The 24254-nt window shown below is 49.9% G+C and overlaps 6 protein-coding genes across 6 annotated transcripts; 4 read left to right on the plus strand and 2 right to left on the minus strand.

The window, feature by feature from the left end:
- Positions 1-675: 675 nt before the first annotated feature.
- On the minus strand, positions 676-3350 carry N7539_003206 (putative serine-rich protein; the record flags this gene model as incomplete). The annotated part of the gene is made up of 3 exons (XM_056932808.1): positions 676-714; positions 776-975; positions 1061-3350. 3 exons carry the CDS (start codon positions 3348-3350, stop codon positions 676-678), a joined length of 2529 nt encoding a protein of 842 aa, XP_056792767.1.
- Positions 3351-3492: 142 nt separating this feature from the next.
- On the plus strand, positions 3493-3678 carry N7539_003207 (uncharacterized protein; the record flags this gene model as incomplete). The annotated part of the gene is made up of 1 exon (XM_056932809.1): positions 3493-3678. The coding sequence occupies one exon, from the start codon at positions 3493-3495 to the stop codon at positions 3676-3678; it is 186 nt and encodes a 61-aa protein (XP_056792768.1).
- Positions 3679-9716: 6038 nt separating this feature from the next.
- On the plus strand, positions 9717-11027 carry N7539_003208 (CAAX prenyl protease RCE1; the record flags this gene model as incomplete). Its single annotated transcript, XM_056932810.1, has 3 exons — positions 9717-9803; positions 9885-10385; positions 10464-11027. The coding sequence occupies 3 exons, from the start codon at positions 9717-9719 to the stop codon at positions 11025-11027; spliced, it is 1152 nt and encodes a 383-aa protein (XP_056792769.1).
- Positions 11028-12388: 1361 nt separating this feature from the next.
- On the plus strand, positions 12389-13285 carry N7539_003209 (uncharacterized protein; the record flags this gene model as incomplete). The annotated part of the gene is made up of 1 exon (XM_056932811.1): positions 12389-13285. One exon carries the CDS (start codon positions 12389-12391, stop codon positions 13283-13285), a length of 897 nt encoding a protein of 298 aa, XP_056792770.1.
- Positions 13286-17549: 4264 nt separating this feature from the next.
- N7539_003210 (Disease resistance protein) lies at positions 17550-20810 on the plus strand (the record flags this gene model as incomplete). Its single annotated transcript, XM_056932812.1, has 4 exons — positions 17550-18508; positions 18580-19277; positions 19325-20696; positions 20756-20810. 4 exons carry the CDS (start codon positions 17550-17552, stop codon positions 20808-20810), a joined length of 3084 nt encoding a protein of 1027 aa, XP_056792771.1.
- Positions 20811-21651: 841 nt separating this feature from the next.
- N7539_003211 (uncharacterized protein) lies at positions 21652-22169 on the minus strand (the record flags this gene model as incomplete). The annotated part of the gene is made up of 2 exons (XM_056932813.1): positions 21652-21923; positions 21992-22169. 2 exons carry the CDS (start codon positions 22167-22169, stop codon positions 21652-21654), a joined length of 450 nt encoding a protein of 149 aa, XP_056792772.1.
- Between the last annotated feature and the right edge of the window lie 2085 nt (positions 22170-24254).

The following is a 24254-nucleotide window of genomic DNA, read 5'->3' on the forward strand; positions in this document are numbered from 1 at the left end:
AAGATTGATCATAACGTTACAGGTTGGAATGAAAGAGCAAAGTAGAGTAGATGAGAAAAATATATAGAATAGATCTAGAGAGATCGACTCAAGAGATGGGAAATCCACCAACTCGGAGTAAGAAGAACTTGAAACCAAACGGCTCAACGCCAGGAGGCGAGACAGCACGAGTGAAGAAAAAATATATACTATCAACTTGACGCAAACATGCAAAGAGATGGCATGCAAGGAGAAGGATATTATGAATAAAAAACAAATATGTGCGTGGCAATCATGTCATGTAAAGTCGTGTCGGAGAAAGAATGTCCAGCGAAGTGAAGAACAGTGCCAAGAGTCAACGTGAGTTTAAAAAAGATATGTTTTGTCGCCGTCGCTTTCGCAGAAGATGCATCGTCGCATGAAATGCAATGCGTGAAAGTAATTGTTAAGCCAATAGCAAAGCCAGCGGACAAGAAAGAAGCGAGGCAATGAATCGAGATTGGGCGCGGGGATATAGAACGTGGTGCGAAGAAGGCGAAGCACTGGGGGAGAAGTCGCTGAAAATAAGAAGATGCAAAATCATGACCGGATTCAGCGGTGATGGTATACAGAGGTCGAAAATGAGGATTGAAGGTCAATCCAGGCGCCAATGGCGCAAAGATGACTGTAGAGACCCAATTAAAGTAGAGGGCGGGTTCAGAAACCAGTCGTGGTACCAATGACGGCCAGCACAATCTAGCAATCATTAGTCGAACTCTTTTGTGGAAGCAGATATTTCATTTCTTGAAACACTCACTATAACGATGATGATCACCGCGCCAAGCGAAATCATCCAACGATTGAGATTACGCCACCAACGCGCATTCTCATGTCGTCGCCGTTGCAGCGATATCAACTGCGATTCTAATGCCGCCTCGACGTCACCACCATGCTCGGTCATCTCTGGGGCGAGTTTAGGCAATGGCGGAAGAGGTAGGAATGCAGCAATCATCCAAGCTGAGAATGATACGTTAGTCAACGGCTCAACAGCGGGCCCAAAGACCTGGCGTCATGCAGAGGGGGAACGATGATCAAAACTCACCAATGGGAAAAATGAAGCCAACACAGAAAGAGTACACCTGAATGTTCCTCCTTCCAAAGACAGGTTCATTTCGAGAGTCCATCGAAGGCGCAGTCCATGCACTGGTCGACCGTGGCATGCCGCGTTTCGCAAGCAGATGAGGCGACCAACTGTGCCGCGCTCCGCTGTGCGGTGTCCCAACTACTTCATCTTGCACATCTGGATTAGCAACCCAATGAGCACGAGGATCCAATGGGTCACTCTCTACGCGGCGTGGAACAAATCGAATAGCACCCGGTCGCTGCGGCAAGGCAATTTGCGTCGGTGCATTGTCTGAAATGAGCGATTGGGCAGGACTAGCAGCCGTGATCCGTTGAGGCGATCGTGAGCTCGAAGGCGAACGTGAACGGCTAGGGGACCGTCCGCGGGGGATATTGAGCGCAGTGGGCATCAGACCGAAATTGAAGACACTGGAGTTGGAAGTCCCTGGACGGGTGCTGGGAGGTCTGCTCACATCCACTACCGACAAGGCAGGATGAATACTCATCGGATCAGCTCGGTAGTAAATCTTGGCCCAGGTCGGCAAGATATGCCATACGGTGTTCGACGACGCTCCAGTGCTCGGTCGTTTCATGCTGGTCATGCTGTTGCTGCGCCGAGATGCGGTCGATACACTATGCGCAAAGTCGGGACGTGAGGGCAAGTTGGTCAGACTGTCCAGTCGCTCCTCTTCGTCGCTTTCTGTCATTTGCCACTCACTGGAATGACTGCTGAATTTGGAAGCGACGGTCAGTGCATTTGAAGCTACTCGGCTGGCGGGCTCTCCCGTGGAACGTGTAACGGCGATGTTGGCCTCTGCATCACTGGACCAGGTGGACGAGGAACGAGAAAGGACAGGATTTTGACGACCTGAAGCGGGACCAGGCGTAAAATCCCGAAACCGTGTGTAATCTTGGTCAGACACAACTGAGACGGCAGCCTGAGAGCTTGTGGACGGTGATCGAAAAGCTGCATGTTGAAGTGGAATGCCACTATCGATCGAGGCCACAATTTCAGAGACCGAACGAAAGCTCAGCGTCGAGGAATTGGGTGACCGGGACTGACTCAAGGAGGGACGCCTTGTTACGGACTGAAATGAGGCCACGGAGCGCAAAGGTGGACTGGACCGGAATAAGGAGCCAGAGCGTGTGCTCATCTGCTCGGCAGATATCCGGCGCGTGACTGATTGAAATGACGCAACGGATTGCAACGGCGGGCTTGAGTTGAATGGCGATCCCGAGCGGGTGCTGACCCGCTCCGACGAGGCAGCTGTCTGAATCCACGGTGCTGAGACCCCGGTGTGACGAACGGCGGTGCCCCTCGAGTTCCAAGAGGACAAGGAACTTGATCGGGGATTGGAATTTGATCTCGCCGCGGCGGGGGGTAGATACGTCTCACTGGTGTTGGCCAGTGTGACAAAATTGGGACTAGAGGGGGCCCCGATCGGCTCCATGTTAGGACTTGATGGCTCTCCAAGACGCCGGAAATTAGGGCTGGACGGCTCTCCGATGGGCTCGAGATTAGGACTGGACGGTTCTCCAATCCGTTCAAAGTTGGGACTTGAGGGTGCTCCGATGGTTTCCAGATTGGGACTAGAGGGCTCTCCTAGGCGTTCATAGTTCGGACTGGATGGCGCGCCAATTCTTTCAACATTAGGGCTCGAATATGGTTGTACCGAACCATCGTCGTCGCTCTCCAACCTGGACGAGCTTTGATATTCAGATTCAATGGCTTTGATGGTAGGGGTCCTCGTGGGTAAATCCATGTTCTCGTCGTCATCAGAATACTCGGGCTCCCAGGGACCCTCGGAGATATAATCCGCTAGCTTGGCCATGGGACTTGTGTCGGGCAAGGATGATTTGCTGGATGAGGGGTCATCCCACAAGCCAGGCGGCGAGTTGAACGTGTCCACCATGGAGGAAACATCCCAGCTGTCACGGATGGACAGGTCCCGCGTGCTGCTGGCAGCATCTTGGCTGAATGATGGTGAGGAGATTGTGGAAGTGGATGCGCGGGGATTACTGGCGTAGAGACCTGTCGGCGTCAATGGTCCCCGTTGTCCTTTGCCCGGAATGGGCAGCAGAATCTGCTCGGGTTTGGTTGGGAATGGCGTTGCTGTATACATGTCGGCGTCGTCTTTGTCCCCGCTAATGATGCGGAGGGATTGCATAGAACGCGTCGGCGATCGTTCGTTGGTGTGGGCCGAGCTTCGTTCCTGCAGTACTCGACGCGGCCGCGGCCCCGGCGATGTGGACGGCCGTGATGTCGACATGGTTTTGGTCTTGTCGGGTCGGTCGATGTGGTCAAAAGTGTAATACTTTGCGAGTGTCAGGGCATCATTGAATTTCCGCAGAAGACGAAATTCGAACGACTACCCAGGCGGGGAAGCGCTTCAACGCGAGGCACTGGGAAGAATGCCAACAAGCTCGTTGAAATTGAAGCCCAAGTGGGCCAGAACCGGGCAACTGATGTGGATTCTTTTTGTGAACTCTGGTGGTCAAGACGGATTCGGGCAGATGGGCGCTGCACCAGCGATTAATGAGCCCGATGTGACGCCGCTAGGCAATGCAATAGAACGACGGGCGAGCAATGATGGGTGATGGGAATGATTGTTTGTGTTTTGCGGAATTGGGTGTCGGGCGTGAGGAATGTTGGACTCGAGGGTTAGACTCCGTCTGTTCTGATATTACTGGACACTTTGGAATGCCACGATGGATCTGGCCGAACCGCACGAAGGAGAATCCAGTAGTGTAGTCACTGTAGTGCCGTCGGGCGGGAACGTCGATAATAATGTTATCCTGAATAGACCGGGACGGTCGGTCGCTGGGGAACTGGAAGCGGGTCGGAATTCTTCACGAGAAAAAAGGAGCGTCGGGAGTGGGTAAAGCAATGGCAATTGCAATGGTGTAGACTGTAATGTAGTAGTACAATTTAGTGAAGGGAACGATAATAGTCAGACGAACAGTCTAGTTATCTCGAAAACAAGAGTAATTAAATGAGCGTCGAGTCGTCATGGACCACAGAATTAGGCTTCTGATCGTTTCAGCAGCATCACGGAGCGTGACCAGAAAAAGAGGGTCATTAAAGGGTTTCAAAAGAGGGACGACAGAGGCAGAAGGACTGGCGGCCACCACCACATCATTCTCCGACGTGCAAAACAAGCAGCAACCGAGATAATAATCGCCAACCGTGGGAAGGTGTGGAACGGTGGAACCGCGCGAGGGTAAAAGAAGGGGAAAAGAAGGAAGTGAGACACTGGGCGATCTCGCGAGGGAGACGAAGGGGCAGCCGCCGCCCCAGCAGCAGTTGGGGAAACTCGGGAAACAGAGTCAACCAACTTGTGGCACAGAGTCAGAGAAAGTGGATAGAGGCGAGTGGAGCGTCTGTTGGTGGAAAGTGGAAAGTGGAAAGTGGAAAGTGGACGGTGGAAAGTGCCAGGCCGGTGGACGGGTGGAGAGGGCACGAAGTGGGACGATTCTGGACTCGAGCTCGGCGGGAAGCACAGCTGAGGATTGACTAGCGTGTCAGCACGAGAGATGCAGGAGACAGGGTGCAATGGTTCATCGTGGCAGCATATTGACGGGTGATGGGAGAGAAGATCCAGGATGGATGGAGGATGACTGGGGAAGCGATGAGAGAGAAGAAAGCGCCGGCGATCCGCAGGTTCTGAAGAGGGACGGATGCGTGGTCACGGACTGTCAGTGTCCAGTGATCAAGCGCCGGCCAGCTCAAGTTGGAGTCCCGACACGCAGGACTGCGTCAAGTGCCTGAGTTGCGACGACTGGAATGCAGGTTGACTATTATTCTTGTATTACTACTACTACTACTACTACTACTACTACTACTACTACTACTACTAATTTTCGATAGTCCTCATGTACTGCAGTCTGCAGTCTGCTGTCTACACTCTACAGTCTACACTACTCCTAGAGACTCGAGAGTCGATTGCTGCAGGTACAAACCTGCAAGTTAGCCCATAACTACCGGAAAGCGTTGGCTGTCAGGGACCACGAAGAACATCAACAACAAGGCCCAGCTTGTTTTGCGGAAATCACGCACGTAAAGCTAGACAATGCAATTCTCAAAGGTCTTGGGCCTAGTCGATCGAAACTTGTGAGTCCGATCTATCTATGAATCGTACTTGGATACACGATAAATGCATTTTGCACATTCAATTCTCACTCAATGCCACAGTACTTGACATAACACGAGTGTCAATATGGACAGGGAAGTAGCCTAACAAGAAGGTGAGTCTTTCACGTGCATTGATCCTTCGGCCTAGCCTTTGATGGAAATTATGGTACTTCTCCTCCTTGAAGCAATACACCCACGACTAGACTCATTGAGGGCGCCGAATGGTGTACGGCGGTGCGCTGTGCAGTGGACAGCTGTATACTGGCGCTGCATAAACACCTCCTCGAGAATTGCAGCATGCCACATGCAGTATAGGCCTCGGGGCTAGAACAGGAGGCTTCATGTATGCTGAGTTGTCCACCCTCCACATCCAGCCTCTTCTGCGAATCGAGCGCCTCACGTAACCCCAACCCCAGTTCGCAGCTGCAGCCACAGCTGCAGGGGGGGGGAGGAGCAATCGAGGAACGCCTGCTCTCCGGAGTCGGACCAGTTCCTAATGCCATGCCGTTGCGACTTGCGACCTTAAACTACATTACTCAACGAGTCAACACCATCTAACTTCCTGGTTCACACCTGAGAGTCCCAAGGTACACCAGCCGCTGGGTCTTGCGGCTCGCGGCTCGCCCGTCGCGACCGTTGGCTCACATTTCAACTTTCCATTGGATCGGTTCAACTTTACTGACTCGGCGGGTTTTTATGGTCTATGTTTTTCCTTCTTACTGGCCCGTATACTTGAAATTGTACCCGTCTTTATGGACATATGATCAATCTTGCCCCCATTCGGTGTCCCAGTTCGTTGTCCCTCGATAATCTTCGCTTCCGTGAAATCGAGATCGGGAGAGATTGAGACTGCCATTCAAGGACCTTGGCCAGGTGGGTCCTTTTATTGATTTCTTGTGGATTTCCTGAATGGCCCCGGTCATTTGCCAATGGCCGCCAGCTCCTGTAAGCTGCGGCCCCATGGAGACCGAAATTCGATCGTGGGATGAGATCATTGGAGGGTTCGGGGGCAGAATGCAGGTCCATGGCACAAATCAGAGCTTGGTACTTTTGTACTGGCAAGATAGTGGTGAATACTGAAATGCTAATGCATCACACTGGTGACTGGTATAGACATTAGACTATAGAGAAATCTATTAGTATAGAGTATAGACTAGGGACTAGGGACTATGAGAAGGTGCAACTGGCATATGTCTAGACCCTCCATCAAGCTTTTCGGAGGATACGACTGCCGTACTACAAAATAGAAGTTACCCCCCCCTGGCGATAACTAACAAATGATAGTCCACAAGTACCCCTGTACGCATATCCAGGACACACCCTCACAACCTCGCAAACTGCAAATATAGCCCCAACCCATGCCTTAGAAGACTCGCTGACTCCATACATCCCCCTTTCCAACCATCGCTGCGTCGGTGTGCCCGGCTCACTCGACCCAAAGTAGCAGGCTTCCCCCATCTCCACGCAATTATCGCCCCAACCCACTGCTCAATATTCCATCGGCTTGATGTCCTCTACCGGGCACCTCCGTCTCGCTCCATCCGAGCATCCTTGATTTCCGAGCTTTGCTGCGGTTCATTTCGATTTTCACTCTCCGGGGATCCGGAGTCTCTCGGGGCGTTTTCCTTCTCTGCGCCCACTGCCGCCTACTGGTGGATCGCTGTGGTTCGGGCCCGGACTTTCGAGCAATCTTCACATCCGGAGGGGAGCTCGTATGGGTCCAGCGACCCCATTCAGGGACGGTTTACGGGTTCCTCGGTACGTGATGCGGCCACGCCGCCCAGTATGCTATCTGAGTCTGACCTCATCATTAGTTGATTGGATGTGCATCAAGGTAAGTCCTTTACTCCTGTATGATTAATGTAGAGTATTGAATGCTTTACAATGGTGTGCAGTTGGAGTATATATATTTTCAAGAAAGTGATACAATTGCATAACTCATATTGTCACAGTAGATATCCTTTGAGTCTATAACATTATGACACTGAGGCACACTGTGAGGCAGTAAGGCTGCTGTGCAGACAAACACCAGATATATCCCTCGTGTTCACATCGAGTATACGGTCCTATGATCACCAATCTCACTGGAAACCTTGGTCTAGACTACCTCCAAGGTAATAGCTATGCCTAGATTGGGTATATTACAAGTGTGTCAGATCTTATTGGACTTAATTATTAACACTGATCCTGAAACACCCTCCGCCATTATCAGTCAACTGCCCAATCCAACAATAGATCACCCCTATCAAAACATATCGATCTCCCGAGTCCCCAGTCCACAACCTAATCGGCATCATCCAAAATCATGTCTCAGTCAATTCATCTTGACATTCTTATCGAATCGAATCGAAGACAACGCTCAACCCCTTGTTCAGAGAAACAGACAAGAAACAAAGACAGGGTATGACTTCATGAAGCTTCCCGTCGCCGCAATAAGCTTCATCTACAGGTAGGTTTCTTCTCCCCTCCGTCTCCGTTCACGGAGCAACCAGCCCGGTAACTCGTCATCGGCGGCATCAATCCACCTGCACCTGCTACACCTTGCTTTAATTCATGCTCATGCTCATGCTCATGCTCATGCTCATGCTCATGCTCATGTCACTCGTGGCGGAGATTCGGACAAAAATCGATGCATGGGTCCTCCACTTCTAATTCCCCCTCGTTTGACTCTGAAGGCCACATCCTCGCGTTGACTCATAATTTAGTGAACCTACGGTAGCTTGAATGGAGCCATCTACATAAAAGGGGCGAGATGCTGGGAAACTGCGATGTGCAGCTGATCCGTCCATCCTCCGGTAGGAGGTACCATGAAACGATACCTCATATATTCACTGACACTCCATTTAAACTATAGATACCTTCCTACTGGACCTCCAGGTAAATAGCGGTGTCGATGCCGGTGTTGGTATTGCTTCTAATTTAGGCCATGCATGAGCAAAAGAAGCAATTAAAAGGAGTAAATGCAGTAATGCACCACCCAACTGGAGCAGGAAAAAAAGTCAAGCGCTCGGGCCAATTGTTCCTGCGACGAGACTGCAGGGGGAAATTAGCTGCGGCTGTGTGATCGTGACGGGATCCCTTGACTAAGCTCCCGTGCGATCTGGTGAGATCATCCATGGCTGTCCCGTCTCGGCGATAGGTCCATATCTCAATGTTAGGTAGGCGCATCCCGTCCTTCGCTCCAAACAGCGTTGTGATCCTTATCGAGCGGCCTCGATCCATCTCATAGATGGGTTGGTAGTTCCACCCTTCGTCACCTTCGCCCAGCTCCCGTAATGTCTCCCGACGTAAGAATCGCGCGGACCGCGCCCAAATGCCAGAACCTGCCATAATCAACGGGTCAAACGATCGCGTTGCTCCTTTGCTCAAAATCAGAAACCTAGGAGGGTGACCAAATCTCACATTTCCGTGCTACATCAAGAAGATGTTTGGGAGATAGAATCGCCGACAGTATTAAATGACGGTGTGGTGAGTCTTGACTAATAGCAGTCCATGCAACAGGTGGTTCTCACAGTCTCACTCGCTTTACAAGAGCTAAGCATCATTTCTCTTGCCCAAACAATCCATCCCAAGTATATGGCTAGCTGCAAGAGGCTACTTTCTCTTTTCTTGACAGCCCTCCCCATTGTTCTTAGGGCCAGCGACCTCAACGCAATGAATATCCTCGTCAATCCCGAGACCGTCTATATCATAGGAGTTATTGACTGGGCCACATCAAGGGTCCTACCATTCAGCTTCGCCCTGTACGAGCTTGATCATCATTTGAGCTGGATGGCTATAATCTTTCATAAGTATGGTGTCAAGATTGATGCGAAGGGTGCAGTGCAAAAGCGTGCGAATGGACCCGTCGCATGGTTCGCTCGCGTATTTCGATGCTTTCTGTATAGCTGATGAGTGGGCTCCTCTTACCTGAGGCTACTGCTTATGATGTACTGCAACGCAGGCATGCATCGATGTCCATGTGGCCGTAGGTAGGATGTCATGTGCGGATGCAGGTCAGGTACTTCGATATCTGTTGGCAGTGAGCTCTGTGTGTGCGTGATCTCTGTAAGGGGTTGCCAAGAGATCCGCGTACCTCCTACCTAGTAGATTACATCACCATGTTGGCAACTGCTGACCTACTTAAAAATCCAGTTGACATTGATCTGATATGCCGAAAATGCGACACATATGTGGTTTTGGCTAATGGCCAAGATAACGAACAAATCATGGACAATAAATGGTACGAAACATTCAAAGCTTCAACGGCGAGTTTATCAAGCTCCTGTCTGATAACGAAGATCGTAACGACATTACCCCGTAGCCAGGTCTCCCCCACACTCAACCTCGTTAAATACGACCCGGAGTGGTAATACAACTGTCTTCATATCCGCCCCTCCACAACAAAGAAACCTCCGGTCTGGATCTGCCGATTGCTGGGGCCTTGATAAACAAGCCGGCTGACGTTTCTCTCCAAAGCAGACGTCAATTATTGAATTCTCGGTTTCCCCCGTCCATCGCTGCCATGGCCCCCGTGGGAACGATCCTGGCTCGACTAAAGGGTCTTTACAGCAAACATCAAGGTTTGTTTTTGTCTCTCGCCCTCGTTATGGTGACGGCTTTGCAAAGGTCACGATTACATAGCCAAGGCTACAGAGTTCCAGACCTGTCACAACTGACCGGACCAACTTAGATGAGCCCTCATTATCAGTGCAAACGATTACGATATGCTCAGTATGGCCTCACTGGATCCCTCAACGCCTTGAAGGCGGCAGCCAAGTTTCAGTTCCTTGCTAACGACACCCTGTTCCAGGTCGCCTTGACATTACTCTACGTCGTACCCTTCTATCTCTCTCCGGCCACGCGACCCTCACCTAGTCTCAGCCGTGATGCGCCCTCAGTCATCCGAGCGCGCATCCGCGTCGTCACCCTCTCGTGCATCACCTGCTCCCTCGTTGTTCTGTGGCTGATCGTGGAAAAGGGCGGGTCTTCGCCCAGTGCGGCATTGACTTTGATGGGCTGGTGGCCGCTTGATCTGGGCGATATCCTGCGCACCTTGCTCTTGACCGCGATCCTGTTCTTGGGACCACTCTACGAGCGTGGAATCGCCGAGGGAGAATGGCGCTCATGGTTCAGTCGCACGTCATGGTCTCAGTCTCTCAGCGGATGGATAGGGTGGAGGAACTACGTCGCGGTAAGATCAGTAGCCTAACCAGCCGTGCCTTTGATGCGACAAGATGACTTGTGACTAACATGTTTCCTCATAACGTAGGGCCCTATCACCGAAGAAGTCATGTTTCGCTCCGCATTGGTCCCTCTTCATATCCTTGCGCGCGTCTCGCCCGGTCGCATTGTTTTCCTGTCGCCTCTTTACTTCGGCATTGCCCACGTCCACCATTTCTATGAGTTCCGACTCACTCATCCAGATACCCCCGGACTCGCGGCTCTGCTTCGCTCTCTCTTCCAGTTCGGCTACACCACCGTCTTTGGCTGGTATGCCACCTTTGTGTATATCCGGACCGGCTCTCTTCTAGCCGTCATCCTGGCCCACAGTTTCTGCAACTGGTGCGGACTCCCCCGGCTCTGGGGTCGTGTCGAGGCCGGAGAGCCTTTGGGGCCGCCCCTGCGTGGGAAAAAGGATGAAGATCGGAATGGCAACACGGTCACCGTGGGGGACGGCCAACTGGGGATTGGATGGACAGTAGCATACTATGTGCTTCTGGTGGCTGGTGCAGTGGGCTTTGCCTGGTGCTTGTACCCTTTGACAAACTCATACAATGCCCTGGTGACATTTGACAAGAGCACGAGGGGTCAGAGTATGAGGGGTCGTAATTGATACCAGGATCCGAGCCTGCCTTCTCCCCTTCCTTTTTAGAGCCAAGCAGACGAGACACATTAATGACCCACGAACCCTTTGAGGCGGGAGAACTCTATGATCCTTCGATGAAGGTTGAGAATGCCCGAACGATTCACGCGGATTTCTACCACGACCGACGTCGCAATGTCTACTGTGAATTTCGGCTATGTTTGAATTGATGACCTTTATAACCATGTCGATATCTGCATATCCTCGAATGATTCATTGAGGTTCTCAAAGTACAGTAAACTTCTGAAGTCAACCAACTTATATACCTGGACGGCAATCCAAAGTCAATTGTAATCCTCACAGCTGCAGCAGTATCGAGACAAGACGTTCAAATGATGACACGCATATACTCCCGAGTCCCGGCAGCTCATTTGCGACGGAATCCCCCATGCTTTCATTAGAACACAAGTAAAGTATCTACCTGTCGCCCCGGCGCACTGGTCCCTTACCTAATGCATGAGCAGCGAACAACTGGACGACATTACTCGCGCTCGCGCTTGAGGGCTCTGATACTGACTCGTCTAAGCTGGCCTTGCTAATTAACGGCAATGTCAGTTGAGGGGCCAAATCAGAAATAGTAGGTACCAGGTACCTAGATTATCTACGTAGTGTTAGATGTTGTATCTCCCTCCTTAGGTAGGTCGTAGACGTTGGCCTAGTGTAAGACTAGCTTTCGTAGGGGGCGTGACTTCCGCAGACAAAGGTCCTGACCTCGGATCTCGACCTCGAGACATAGTTATATCAAAGCTTACTGCATAAGCTACGGTAACTAGTCAAAGTGCGGGTAGTGGGTAGTGGGTACTGATGGTGGTACAATAGAAAGTAAGCCTTAGCACTCGAGGGGGCCAATGTGCCGGCCCGAATATCGATCAAGCCTCGGGCAAGAGACAGAGAAAGCAGCCACCACATAGAACAGTTGGTCATGTATTGCCGATGGCGCAGCCAATCTCAAATTGTATTCACTATACACAGGGCTGGCACTTGGCATGATACCTCGGAAGAAGAGAGGATTAACGTCTGCTCCGACCCGGATGAGGCGTCCGCGTTCCAACTTAGTCTAGCTCACTTTCCACCTAGTGTTTTCGGGGCAGGGTATACACACTATACACTATAGTACGTCAGCATTAATCGAACTCATCAATTTGAACCTTCTAATTGACACTCCAATTTCGTCTCCTTTGGGTTCCTGAGTCATCCACCGTACACTCTGCCCCAATTCTGTGTTCAACACCTACAACGATGTCTGACATCCCAGGAAACTTTTGTGCACTTTGTTGACGAGTGTTCGCAGTAGCCCTGAGTCGTTCTCGTCATTCTCGTCGCCCGAGGAAATGATGGATTCCGAGCCGCACTTGCCAAGCGGCATACCAGGTGCTGTTGTGTTGTCTGCACCTTCGATCTCCGTCCTCAAACAGACTGCCAACGATGTCTATCTTCGACTCAACTCCGACGCGTCCTACACGAACCAGTTCATCGTCGTCAAGCACATTACCCAGTCGCTACAAGCGTTCCTCTCCGAAGACGATAATCCTATTGGTCGTTATACCAGGTTGACACTCGACAAACAGCATCAGCAAGCAGTCATTCGAGTCATACCTTCATCGGATCACGAACGTGTCACAGAACGCTTCCTCTTCTGTCTTGGTCGCAAACTCGTGGACATGGGAGTTGATAGAAACCTGTTCTACATTGAGGGGCAAACGCGATACCCTGGAAAATCATGCGAAAAGGAACCTGACCAAGGCTTTACGCCCTTAGCGAGTCCGCGTGATCTTCCTGAGTGGCCCTCACTGGTTGTTGAAACTGGTCTCTCGGAATCAGAGGCCCTGTTGCGGAATGACGCGCATTGGTGGTTCTCAAATTCTGATTACAAAGTGAATATGGTGCTTCTTATTTACATTAAGAAGCAACCCAAGCCCCATGTCACCTGGCAGCTCTTTCACCTCAAATCCACGACTACCAAAATCACGCGCGGGCTACAAGCCGAGGTCGCTCGCGCGCTGTCGTCGGATACCACTCCCGCTCAAACGGCCTCGCCGTCAAAGCTACAACCTCACTTGGCAGCTGAAATGATCACTGTCACTGCGACTGATGTCGACAATACCCCATTGATACTTCCATTTGAGAAACTCATGCGCCGCTCGCCCGACCCAAACACGAAGGAAGGGGACCTTATCTTTACCCCTGAGGACTTCCATTATTTCTGCCGCTCCGTTTTCTCGGCTTAACTTTCAAGAGATCTCTGTGATCCAATAAGATGCACAACATGGCTAGGTCGCGAAATGTACTTCAGAGGTATTTATCCATGGTATCATTGACGACCTTGTTAGAATCCTGACTGACAAAACTATCATAGCCAGACGAGATGCACTAATCGACGAGGTTATCGACGAAACCATTGGCCGAGTTCTTGCTATGAATACCGTTATTGCTATTATTATTATGAGGTGAATAGCTGTTTTGCTTAAGAAAGCCTAATAAAAGTCTAGCTTGTCAGCTTTGCAAAAGAGATCATTTCATTCTGTAGCCTTCATTCGTGGAAAACTAATGCCTCCCGCGGTGAGTATATAGTACTGCCGCTACTGCGCCTGCTGCAGAACCTCATAAAGTATTGTCTCATGAATCTCATCCATTACACTTGTTCCATGCGCGTTAGTTAAGCCATGATGGTTTTTAAGTGGTGCCGCGAGCCTTAAGCGGATCTACCACTGTCAACATGTCAAGTATGTACTGTAGTCTGTACTACATACTACCTCAGCATATACTACTTATATACATTTACTCAGGTTCTCGATTTGCCGCTAAATGACAATTTGCGATTACGCAGTGCGTACCGTCCATATGACCGTGACCCTACATACATGACGGACCCGATGACTGAGACAATCGAGGGATACTTTGCAATCAGAACTGAAAGCTAGTGACCATATCAAGGATCATATTAGCATGGCTGTTCCAACTTTCTACTAGTTGATGTGTGGCAAGTGGTAGAACCCGCCTTTCCCCGACAAAGTCCATAGGAATTGGCATCTCGTGAGCGATATGCCGAAAGTCACGAGCATGCAACGATATAGCCGGAATACTCCGGGTCGATAAGAGACCGGACCGGAATGATGAGATCTTGATCATCTTCGTAGCCAAGTAGGTAAGCACTATGAACACGGATTGTATTTTCTGGAGGGAGGCTCAGATTGGGGTCAGGTATGATGAATATGAAGGGCTGCACTGATCTCTGCAGTATGTACTGTAACATCAGGATGGTACTGAAACTACAGTAGTTGAGTAGTGTCTTCAAGTCTTCAGGTCTTGCCTGCCTTCAGATCTGTGCAAAGGCTACAGTAGTACCGTGAAGTCTGAATTGGGGAACTTGCTGGATGTGATCATCATGGACTGGATGAGGGTGTACTACAGTGGAGTGTGTATACATGGATCATAAATAGTGTGCATCTCTTTAAAAGTCATCGACCGGCTGATTATGTATTGAGCCTCATAGACGAAGTACATACCTTGTGTATGATGCAAGTACTACCTGAAGCCTCAGATTCATTCTAAACTCTGCGTTGCGCCATACCGGGACAAGGTGGCTAGAATTGTTTGATCCCAGATTGATTCCGGGTACTACTCCGAGAGAGTATAAGATGCAGCTGTACAGTAACCCGAGACGCCTTGGAAAACGAGGTGTATAATTCTTTCGTAGATATGCAAAATAAGAAGGATCAATTTCCACGGACTTCGTTCGGTCAAGCCTTTCGTTAAGTAAAACACTTCAATCCGCGTCTTCATGAATCAGAGAATAATAAGTTTTCCCCTGAGAAAGCTCAAACTCGTTGGTTGGTATGTAATCGATCCTGGCTGCCGCCCTGCCACGCAAGCAAGGATTCAGCAGCCTTTCTCAAAAACAACGTAGAGAATAAAATATATTATCAGATGGAAAGAAAAAACATACAACAGCCAGGATTCGCATGTGGTCACCCACCATACTACTAACTGGCCGGCGTGTGGCTTGAGTACGGCTGAGCGGACGGGAAGCCCTATTTTCCACACCCTATGGTCGTATGTGCTTAAATTAGCTGCAAAGAGAATTAACACGCTTCGCAACAATGTAAAATGGGAAGGATCAATGTCTAAAGATATCGTTCGATTAAGCCCTTCTGAAGTTAAACTCTAAATATTTTAATAGGTAGAAGAAGAATAACTCTCTACCTCTAAGAAAGCTCGGACTCGTTAGTTAGTATATAGCCGATCTTTGCTACCGTCCTACTATAGAAGTAAGGATCTAGCAGCCTTTCTCAACATCAGTCTTAGAGAATATATCATTCAAATAAAAATAAAAAACATACAACAGCCAGGATTCGCATGTGGTCACCCACCATACTACTAACTGGCCGGCGTGTGGCTTGAGTACGGCTGAGCGGACGGGAAGCCCTATTTTCCACACCCTATGGTCGTATGTGCTTAAATTAGCTGCAAAGAGAATTAACACGCTTCGCAACAATGTAAAATAGGAAGGATCAATGTTCAAAGACTTCGTTCGATTAAGCCTTTCTAATATAAAACTCTAAATATCTTTATAGGTCTGAGTAGAATAACGTCCTACCTCTGAGAAAGCTCGGACTCGTTGGTTAGCATATATCCGATCTTAGCTACCGCCCTACCATAAAAGTAAGGATCCACCTACAGCAGCCTTTCTTAAAATCAGTCCTAGAGAGTATATCATCTGGATAAAAAGGAAAAACATACAACAGCCAGGATTCGCATGTGGTCACCCACCATACTACTAACTGGCCGGCGTGTGGCTTAAGAACGGCTGAGCGGACGGGAAGCCCTGTTCTCCACACCCTATGGTCGTATGTACTTATGACAACTGCAAATAGAATTAAGACGCTTCAAATAATACTAAATAAAGGATGAATTTCCAAGGACTTCGGTCAAGCCTTGAAAGTAAGACTCTCGACCGTATTTTCACAACTCTGCAAAAAATAGTTCTTTCTTCTGAGAAAGCTCAGACCAGACTTGTTGGAACTCAGTCGGCATGTATTCAAGCCTGCTTGCCGCCCTGCCACGAATGGAAAGTAAGCATTCAGCAGCCTGTGTCAAGATATATTAAGAACAAAAAGCGAAGAAGTAAAAGCATACAAGAGTAAGAATTCGCATGTGGCCACTCGCCATCCATACAACTCGCTTACTAATTGACCGCTGTGTGATCCGAACACGGCTGAAATCAATAGGACTAGGCTAAGGTGCCTTCCTACCCTCAAGCATCATCCGTCGCGCGATGAGGGGTGATTAGCGCCCTGGGTGTGCGACAAACGGGTGAGATCCTCTAGTTACAGCATTGACCACCCGTCTCTTCCTTTTGGGGCACACATAAACATCAAACAACTGGAGAACATTGATCGGGCCTCTGCCATACGCCTCTGAGCCCCAGTTACACTGCCTCGCTCCAGCAAGTTTTTCATCGCCAATTAATGCTGGCTTAGGTAGGTTTCTTTTCAAAGGCCAGAATCCGTTGGCAGGTATGGATTCTTCACTTTACGAGGGGCGGTCAGTTCTCTAGAGTCTAGATATGTTGATTGCTGACTGCGGTAAATCGTACTTCAAGCGACTGCCTAATGTTTCAGAAAAACAGACTCGCCGTCCTGTCTTTGTGGATATACTCTATCTATACTCCATCTCCACTGGCTACCTCGTCGAAACCTCTCATAGTTTTGATATGCGCGTTCCGTAGGCTGGTAGGCTGGTAGGCTTGTAGGCTGGTGCCGTATCTCTTTACTGCACATCAGACGGTTGTATAATAGAATATCGCCTAATCAAGCTTCCAGATCTTGGATGCTACGTCGACCTAGGCTAGGTAGTTAGTGCTGTCTCTCTGCCCATAAATTTTACAGCCACTACCGAAATTTGCTTCCTCCCCGAAGACTGCTTCTCGCGGCCCAGAACCCACTGAGAAGGCATAGGCGCTAAAATGTAATTCGCGAACGTAAGTGCAAATGATTCTGGATCGTATTGTGCTGTTTTATGACAGCAAATTACGGTTTTCATTTCACTAGAAAGTCGAAAACAGGCAGTGAGACACTGTATGACATTCTCTTCAACTTGGGCAGAGTGCAGACATGTCTTCCACCGGTCAAGCCTCATACGGAAAGGATGATAGGTAAGTGCTCGTCAGATTGCAGCCTCAAGAGTACGAAGGCTCATTAGTAACCAGGGTGTTATATGCAGAGTTTCATCCTCACAACTCATTGTGACATGTACTCGTATCTGGTAGTCCGCTCGTTCCCCAGGACGCCCTAGGCTGGCGCTTGGGTGTTGCGCTCGTTCAGCCGGGATTGTTGGGGATAATCGTGAGGCTCTACGCTAGGTACCCGCCCGCATTCGAGACTTATGGCTGGTGGTCTCACTTATCTTATGTAGTTTCCGTTTGACAACTGCATCGAAGCCCTTTCTCCTTAAACTCTCTCTTGTTGAAATACACCGATCCTGTAGCCGAACATGCCGCTGAGACCTTTGAGCCGCGATGCCTACCGGGTGGGATGGATATGCCCGTTGGAGGTGGAACAGATCGCGGCAATGGAGATGCTAGACGAGAATCATGAACGTCTTCCGCAACCGCCCGGGGACACAAACATCTACAATCTCGGCAGTATCAACAACTATAACGTGGTCATCGCTGGTCTCCCGCGGGCGGGGAACTGCTCTGCAGCCACTGTCGTTACTCAAATGAGGATGACTTTCCCAAACCTCAGGTACGGCCTGCTGGTCGGGATCGGGGGCGGCGTCCCCACAAAGACCGACTGGGGAACGATCCGTCTTGGGCATGTGGTTGTTAGTGAACCGACAGGTGTCCACTCGGGGGCGATACAGTACGACCACGGGAAGGCGAAGGCGGGTCAATTTGAACGCAAAGGGTCTCTCGCACCGCCGCCAACTGCTCTTCTTAACGCTGCGCGGGAAGTGGCTGTCCAGCGCCAACGGGTGGATGATGATCCAATCTGGATGAATTTGCATCGAATCCAGACGGGCCGTCGAGGATTGCGCCGCTTCAAATACCCTGGCGCTGCGAATGACTATCTCTACCCACCCAGCTATCCACATGGCCAGGAAGGGGTACCGTGTGAGAAATGTGGATGTGACCCAGGGCAGCGTATCGAGCGACCGACGGACGAGGAAGATGACTCGTTCATTGTTGTACACCGAGGCACCATAGCATCTGGGGAGTTGGTGATAAAGGATGCTCAGAAGAGGGACGATCTGGCGCAAGAGCATGGGGTACTATGCTTCGAGATGGAGGCCGCAGGAGCCCTTACCGATTTCCCATGTATAGTGATTCGAGGCATCTCCGATTATTGCGACTCGCATAAGAACGACCAGTGGCATGGTTACGCAGCGGCGGTGGCGGCCGCGTATGCACGGCAGTTATTTTTTCACATGTCCATCGAAGAGGTGCAACGGTAATCTGTGACTGTCCCGGCATGGGAAGGCCAACGACAGATATTTATAGCTGATCAATGCGTTTTCTTAGAGATCCGAATATAACGCCTACATCTTTCGAGCTCCCGCTTAATCTGTCCGAGACATCCCAAGTGGCCCGGTTTGTCGCACGAGAAGATCAGCTGAGGAGGATCCAAAAGATCTTCGACACACCTGCTGGACGCCGTACTGCTGTGGTGCATGGGTTAGGTGGTATCGGCAAGACGCAGCTGGCAATCGCATACATCAAACGGAACCGGTCTGATCATTCGGCGGCACTATGGCTCAATGCAAAAGATGAATCAGCACTGAAGCAAAGCTTTGCTCGCGCAGCTGAGTGGATTCAACGCCACTATCCATCTCTGACATATATTAAAAGTGCTCTGGAGAGCCGAGACCTGGACATGACGGTGAAAGCGGTCAAACGATGGCTGGATGAACCGAAGAACGATCGCTGGGTGGTCGTCTATGATAATTATGACAATACCTTATCGGGCAATCAGAAGGAGAAAAGCCTAGCCTCTGCTTCCTTCTTTGAAGCAAAAACCAAGGGCGACCACGATGAAGATCTCGCAAAGGCATTCGATCTGCGGCAATTCCTGCCCGAGACCGACCATGGTGCCATTCTTGTGACCACGCGGTCCTCGATGGTAAAGCTAGGCCAGATGATACACTTACGCAAGCTTGAAGATATCAATGATGGTCTTGAGATCCTGGCTTCCGTCTCTGGGCGTAAAGATCTAAGACAAGGTGAGCATCGGGCGCACGGTTTGATGTCATGTACTAATATCAAGCAGACCCCGCAGCCACGGATCTTGCAAGGGAGCTCGATGGACTTCCCTTGGCTCTCGCGACGGCTGGGGCATATTTAGAGCAGGTGTCAACTAGCTACACCGAGTACCTCCAGCTGTACCGAGAATCATGGCAGCGATTACACGAAGAGACGCCACAGCTGGAGGCATCCGATCAAAAGCTGTACTCGACATGGAATCTCTCGTACCTATACATCCAGCAGCAGAGTCCAAATGCGGCTACGCTTCTCCGACAATGGGCCTACTTCGCCAGTGAAGACTTATGGTATGAGCTGCTGAAAGCCAGCGGCCCGGAGACGCCGGAATGGCTGGGCGCACTGACAAAGGACGAGCTCACATTTGACAAAAGCTTAAGAATTCTGTGCAGCCACGGCCTCGTTGACGCTGACCCGGTTTCACCATTGCAGCGCGGGAAGTCACGAGGGTATAGCGTGCATGGCTGCGTTCATTCGTGGATGATGCATGTGTTAAACCAGGGATTTGATAAGTCCATGGCCTGGACAGCAGTCCAATGTGTAGCGCGGCGGGTACCTAAACATGGCGAACACGAATACTGGCTTGTACAACGGCGGCTGATTGCACATGCAGACCGATGTCTCAAGATCTTGAGAAATCAAGAAGTTGATGATGGCGCTGTGGGGTCTCTATGTTCTTTGGGTCTTCTCTATGCGGATCAGGGCCGGCTCCTGGAGGCAGAGGCGATGTTCAAACAAGCTCTGGAAGGCAAGGAGAAAGCGTGGGGACGAGAACATACGTCGACACTGGGCATCGTCAACAACCTCGGTGTTCTCTACGCGGATCAAGGCCGGCTTCAAGAGGCAGAGGCGATGTACGAACGAGCACTGGAAGGCAAAGAGAAGGCGCTGGGACGAGGACACACGTCGACTCTGAATGCCATCAACAACCTTGGTCTTCTCTACACGGATCAAGGTCGACCCAAAAAGGCAGAGGTCATGTTTAAACGAGCTCTAGAAGGCAAGGAGAAGGTGTGTGGACGAGAACATACGTCGACGCTGGAAACCGTCAACAACCTCGGCAATTTCTACGCGAAACAAGGCCGACTCCAAGAGGCAGAGGTCATGTTTAAACGAGCTCTAGAAGGCAAGGAGAAGGCGCTGGGGCGAGAACACACGTCGGCGCTGGAAACCGTCAACAACCTCGGTAATCTCTACGTGAAACAAGGCCGACTGCAAGAGGCGGAGGCGATGTATAAACAAGCACTAGGAGGCAAGGAGAAGGCGTTAGGACGAAAGCACAAGTCGACGCTAAATACCGTCAACAACCTCGGTATCCTCTACACGGGTCAAGGCCGGCTCCAAGAGGCAGAGGCGATGTACAGACGAACACTACCTAGTGGGTAAGAAGAAGGCGCTGGGATGAGAACATACTACGTTCGATGCTAGAAACCGTCCACAGCCTCGATAGTCTTTACGCCGAACAATGCCGGCTCCAAGAGGCAGAAGCGATGTAGGAACGAGCACTCGAAGGCTACGAGAAGATTTTCATTGTGACCTCACCTCTTACCTACACCCCTGCCCTGAAGATTCTCACAAATCATGGCTTTCTATATGAGAAATATAGGGCAAACTCAGTAGATACCGCTCTCCTGTATTATCACTGGACGCTGGTGAGTATTGAGGCTGTTTAGGGCCGGGATGGCGAACATTATGCTTCGCTTTCCAACAGATTGAGAGTCTTTGACTCTTTTGGGTTTGAAGGAACCTACCTTCATAAGCGTAAGTTACGTAGCGACACAGTCAGAACTCGGATAAGATTATATTATTATTCAATAGTCTTTATTCTAGTTTTATAATGAGATTGCAGAGTCATGATTTAGGGGCGTGTTCGTATGGTATATGTACTGCCGTCTCACCGTAGTCCATAGCCTAGATAGAATCTCTCCTAGCCAGTCACTCTAACACTCATTCCTCTCTCATATCGTGATGCTGCATCTACTATAGTCACCTTCCATCAGAGGGATATAAGGTATTCTGTTCATATGGCATATGAAGAACAATCTCAAATAAGCAGTGTGAAGTCTTCCTCACCGTAATCGGGGCAGCTACGATTACGAGTTAGATCATCGGTCTAGTAACGACAAAGCAACGCTAGTGGTTTATAAGCATGGAGTAGTAGTTGTATAACAATAACGAATGTAGTATACAGAATCAAGATAAGCGTAAACAGGTAGGAAAGTTTTGGCGTAACCTCATAATGATCCCCAGTGTTGAATCTTGAGTTTCATTGTCAGGGTGTGTTGAATGTAGGACGCAGAAGAGAGTAGGACTGGTCGGCCGGATTGAGGTATACCTCTAATGCTTAAAAATCATGGCGTTACCTGCCCCGACCGAGGCACAAGCATTAATCAGGCCATTTGCCGTGTCTTCGCAGCCCATCATCTGTGTCATAAGGTCCTTGAAGTCTGCCCCACTAATCGTGGTTCCAGTAACTCCGCCACCAACACCGCCAGGGCCATTGATGTTCTGAGTGTTTCCGATAGCCAGAGCGCAGTTGCCCGACTGATACATGATGCTTGCGGAGCTAAGGGGACCCGTGTGCACGACGCTGATGGCGTTCATGGGATCTGACACAAATCGTCAATAAAAGCGTTTTCTACATGGTTAAGTTTAGCCAGATCTGGTAGTCACGTACCCATCACATTGGCGTTAACATCAATCTGGGCAATGGCGTCTCGGCAGTCATTGGCATTAGCATCACCTTGACCGTCGCAGCCACAGCTAAAGAGCCAGGACTTGCGCTTGTCGACTGCGGCGCCCATGCAGACAGATGCCAGGGTGACAGCAGAAATGAAAGCTGAGGTGAAATGCATTTTTGATGTAAGATGAATGTTTGCCTTGAGGGTCGTCGATTGTATATGGAGGATCTCGAAAGAAGTGGCGTTATGCTGATAACGGTTGTGGTACTGTGGTAGTCGTATTCGTCTCTGGTTGATGCTCTTTGAGAAGTTCTCTGGAGATTGGATACCCTGACGGCTTTTATATTTCGAATAGTAACCTGGAATTTGCTGGTTTCTACGTTCACCACCAGAATGAGGAAATGCTCATTCGCGAGCCCCCGAGCCCCTAGGGTGACGTAGATTTTTGGGGCCGTTCAAGAAGCTCAATCCTTCGAACGACCCTATGACATATGTGCAGTTTTCGGTGTGATGACTGTGAAAGAGGCCACCAACAATGGTCCTACCAAATTTCTCAGGGGACCAGGTTGATGGTATGTCATGCTGTGGGGAAGTATAGAACTGTCGAAGGTGGCATCGGGTAGCCTGAAGGATTCTTTGTGGGTCCGGAGAAAAAGTACTGTACACTTGTACAGTGCACAGGAACATTATGTAACCTCATATAAGCGTTTGCTTACTCACCGCCATCAACTGTAACTATAGTTAGTTAATCGGGGCTAACACGATTCAGGAAAACGGTAGACAGTGCCTACTGCCTACTGCCTACTGCCGAATAGGCACTGCATATAGACGCACGTTACCTGCTGAATGCGTCTCCGCTTTTGAACGCACAGGGCTCTGCGATCCTAGGGGCGTATTACATCATTTTGGGGGGAGGCGTAGAGAGCCAGGGTGTACCACAGCCTAAAGTCAGCATTGCCCCCCGGATCAACATGCCCCCAGACTCAGCAAGGCCCCCCCCGGATCGGCATGGCCCCCAAGATCCCAAACACTAGTCGTCCAGTAGTAAGGTACTACAAAGCGCAGGTGGCTTACGTCTGAGTAAAAACCGCACGCCCGTCAGATGGAGAATGTTCTTGACATGGCTTACGTCGACCATTGGGCAGTTCACGTCTGCTCCGGTCCACCTATTGAGTCGAGATAGGGAGCAGGAATGACCTTAGTCCTCTTTGCCACCGCCTGGAAACTTTGGGGAGTGAGTCTTGCCGGGTATGGACATATGTCAGCAATCAAAACGTTATGCCTACCAAATTACCCTAGGAATTTTCCGGGCCCTGACCGGGTAAAAGGCAGATCGAACGGATCAACAGGACCCTTTTCCAATAAGTCACGGAATTTACGGTGCCATCGCCCTGGGGTGTAAAAGTACACATATCTGTCATGTCACATATCTGTCATGTGTCATTGACATATCCACTCCAAATCTCCTTGAATCCCAAGCTTATGTCCCTGAGACATTGAAAATCAACCTCGCTTATTGAACCCTAATAAGTCGACTTGAGCGATATGACGACCTCGTGAAAGACTCTCATGATCAGTGCGGCCGTATAGGGAAGTTATAGTTCAAAGTTCTGCTGCTATCACGTCACAGAGCCTCTGAGAAGTACAATCACTCACCTTGCATAGCTCATGAGCAAGTGGGAAAATTCTCTGAAATCATGGACCGGACCTTTCAACAGATACACGGTAAGACACATCTTCACGACAAAAAAGACTAGCTAATTCCCTTTCTCGAGCGCTAGGACGACTTCCAACTGACTTACCAACTGCCCAGTGCCTATACTTCAGGGCTGCTCAACCGATTGTACCTTCAATACTCATGTTTGCTCCTTCGCTAACAAAACAACGAACTCCATCCACTTAGCTAAGCTCAGCTGCTTTGTACAGTGTTGTTCCAAGAGCCATCATTTTATAAAAAGGAGTAGCAGTAGCAAAAAAACATACAACAGCCAGGATTCGCATGTGGTCACCCACCATACTACTAACTGGCCGGCGTGTGGCTTAAGTACGGCTGAGCGGACGGGAAGCCCTGTTCTCCACACCCTGTGGTCGTATGTACCAGAGAAAGTAGACATAAGAAATATAAGCCTTTTGTTTTTGCGTGTTGTGCTTGTGGCTGCTGCACATTTCTTACTTCGCCATGACCTTAGTTATTACCAGAGGTTGAGTCATCAAGTTTTCTGGAATTCACGCACATGGGACTTGAAAGTAGCTTGCCTA

Source organism: Penicillium diatomitis, assembly GCF_028827545.1.
Source record: "Penicillium diatomitis strain IBT 30728 chromosome Unknown utg000003l_segment0_segment0, whole genome shotgun sequence".
NCBI lineage: Eukaryota > Fungi > Ascomycota > Eurotiomycetes > Eurotiales > Aspergillaceae > Penicillium > Penicillium diatomitis.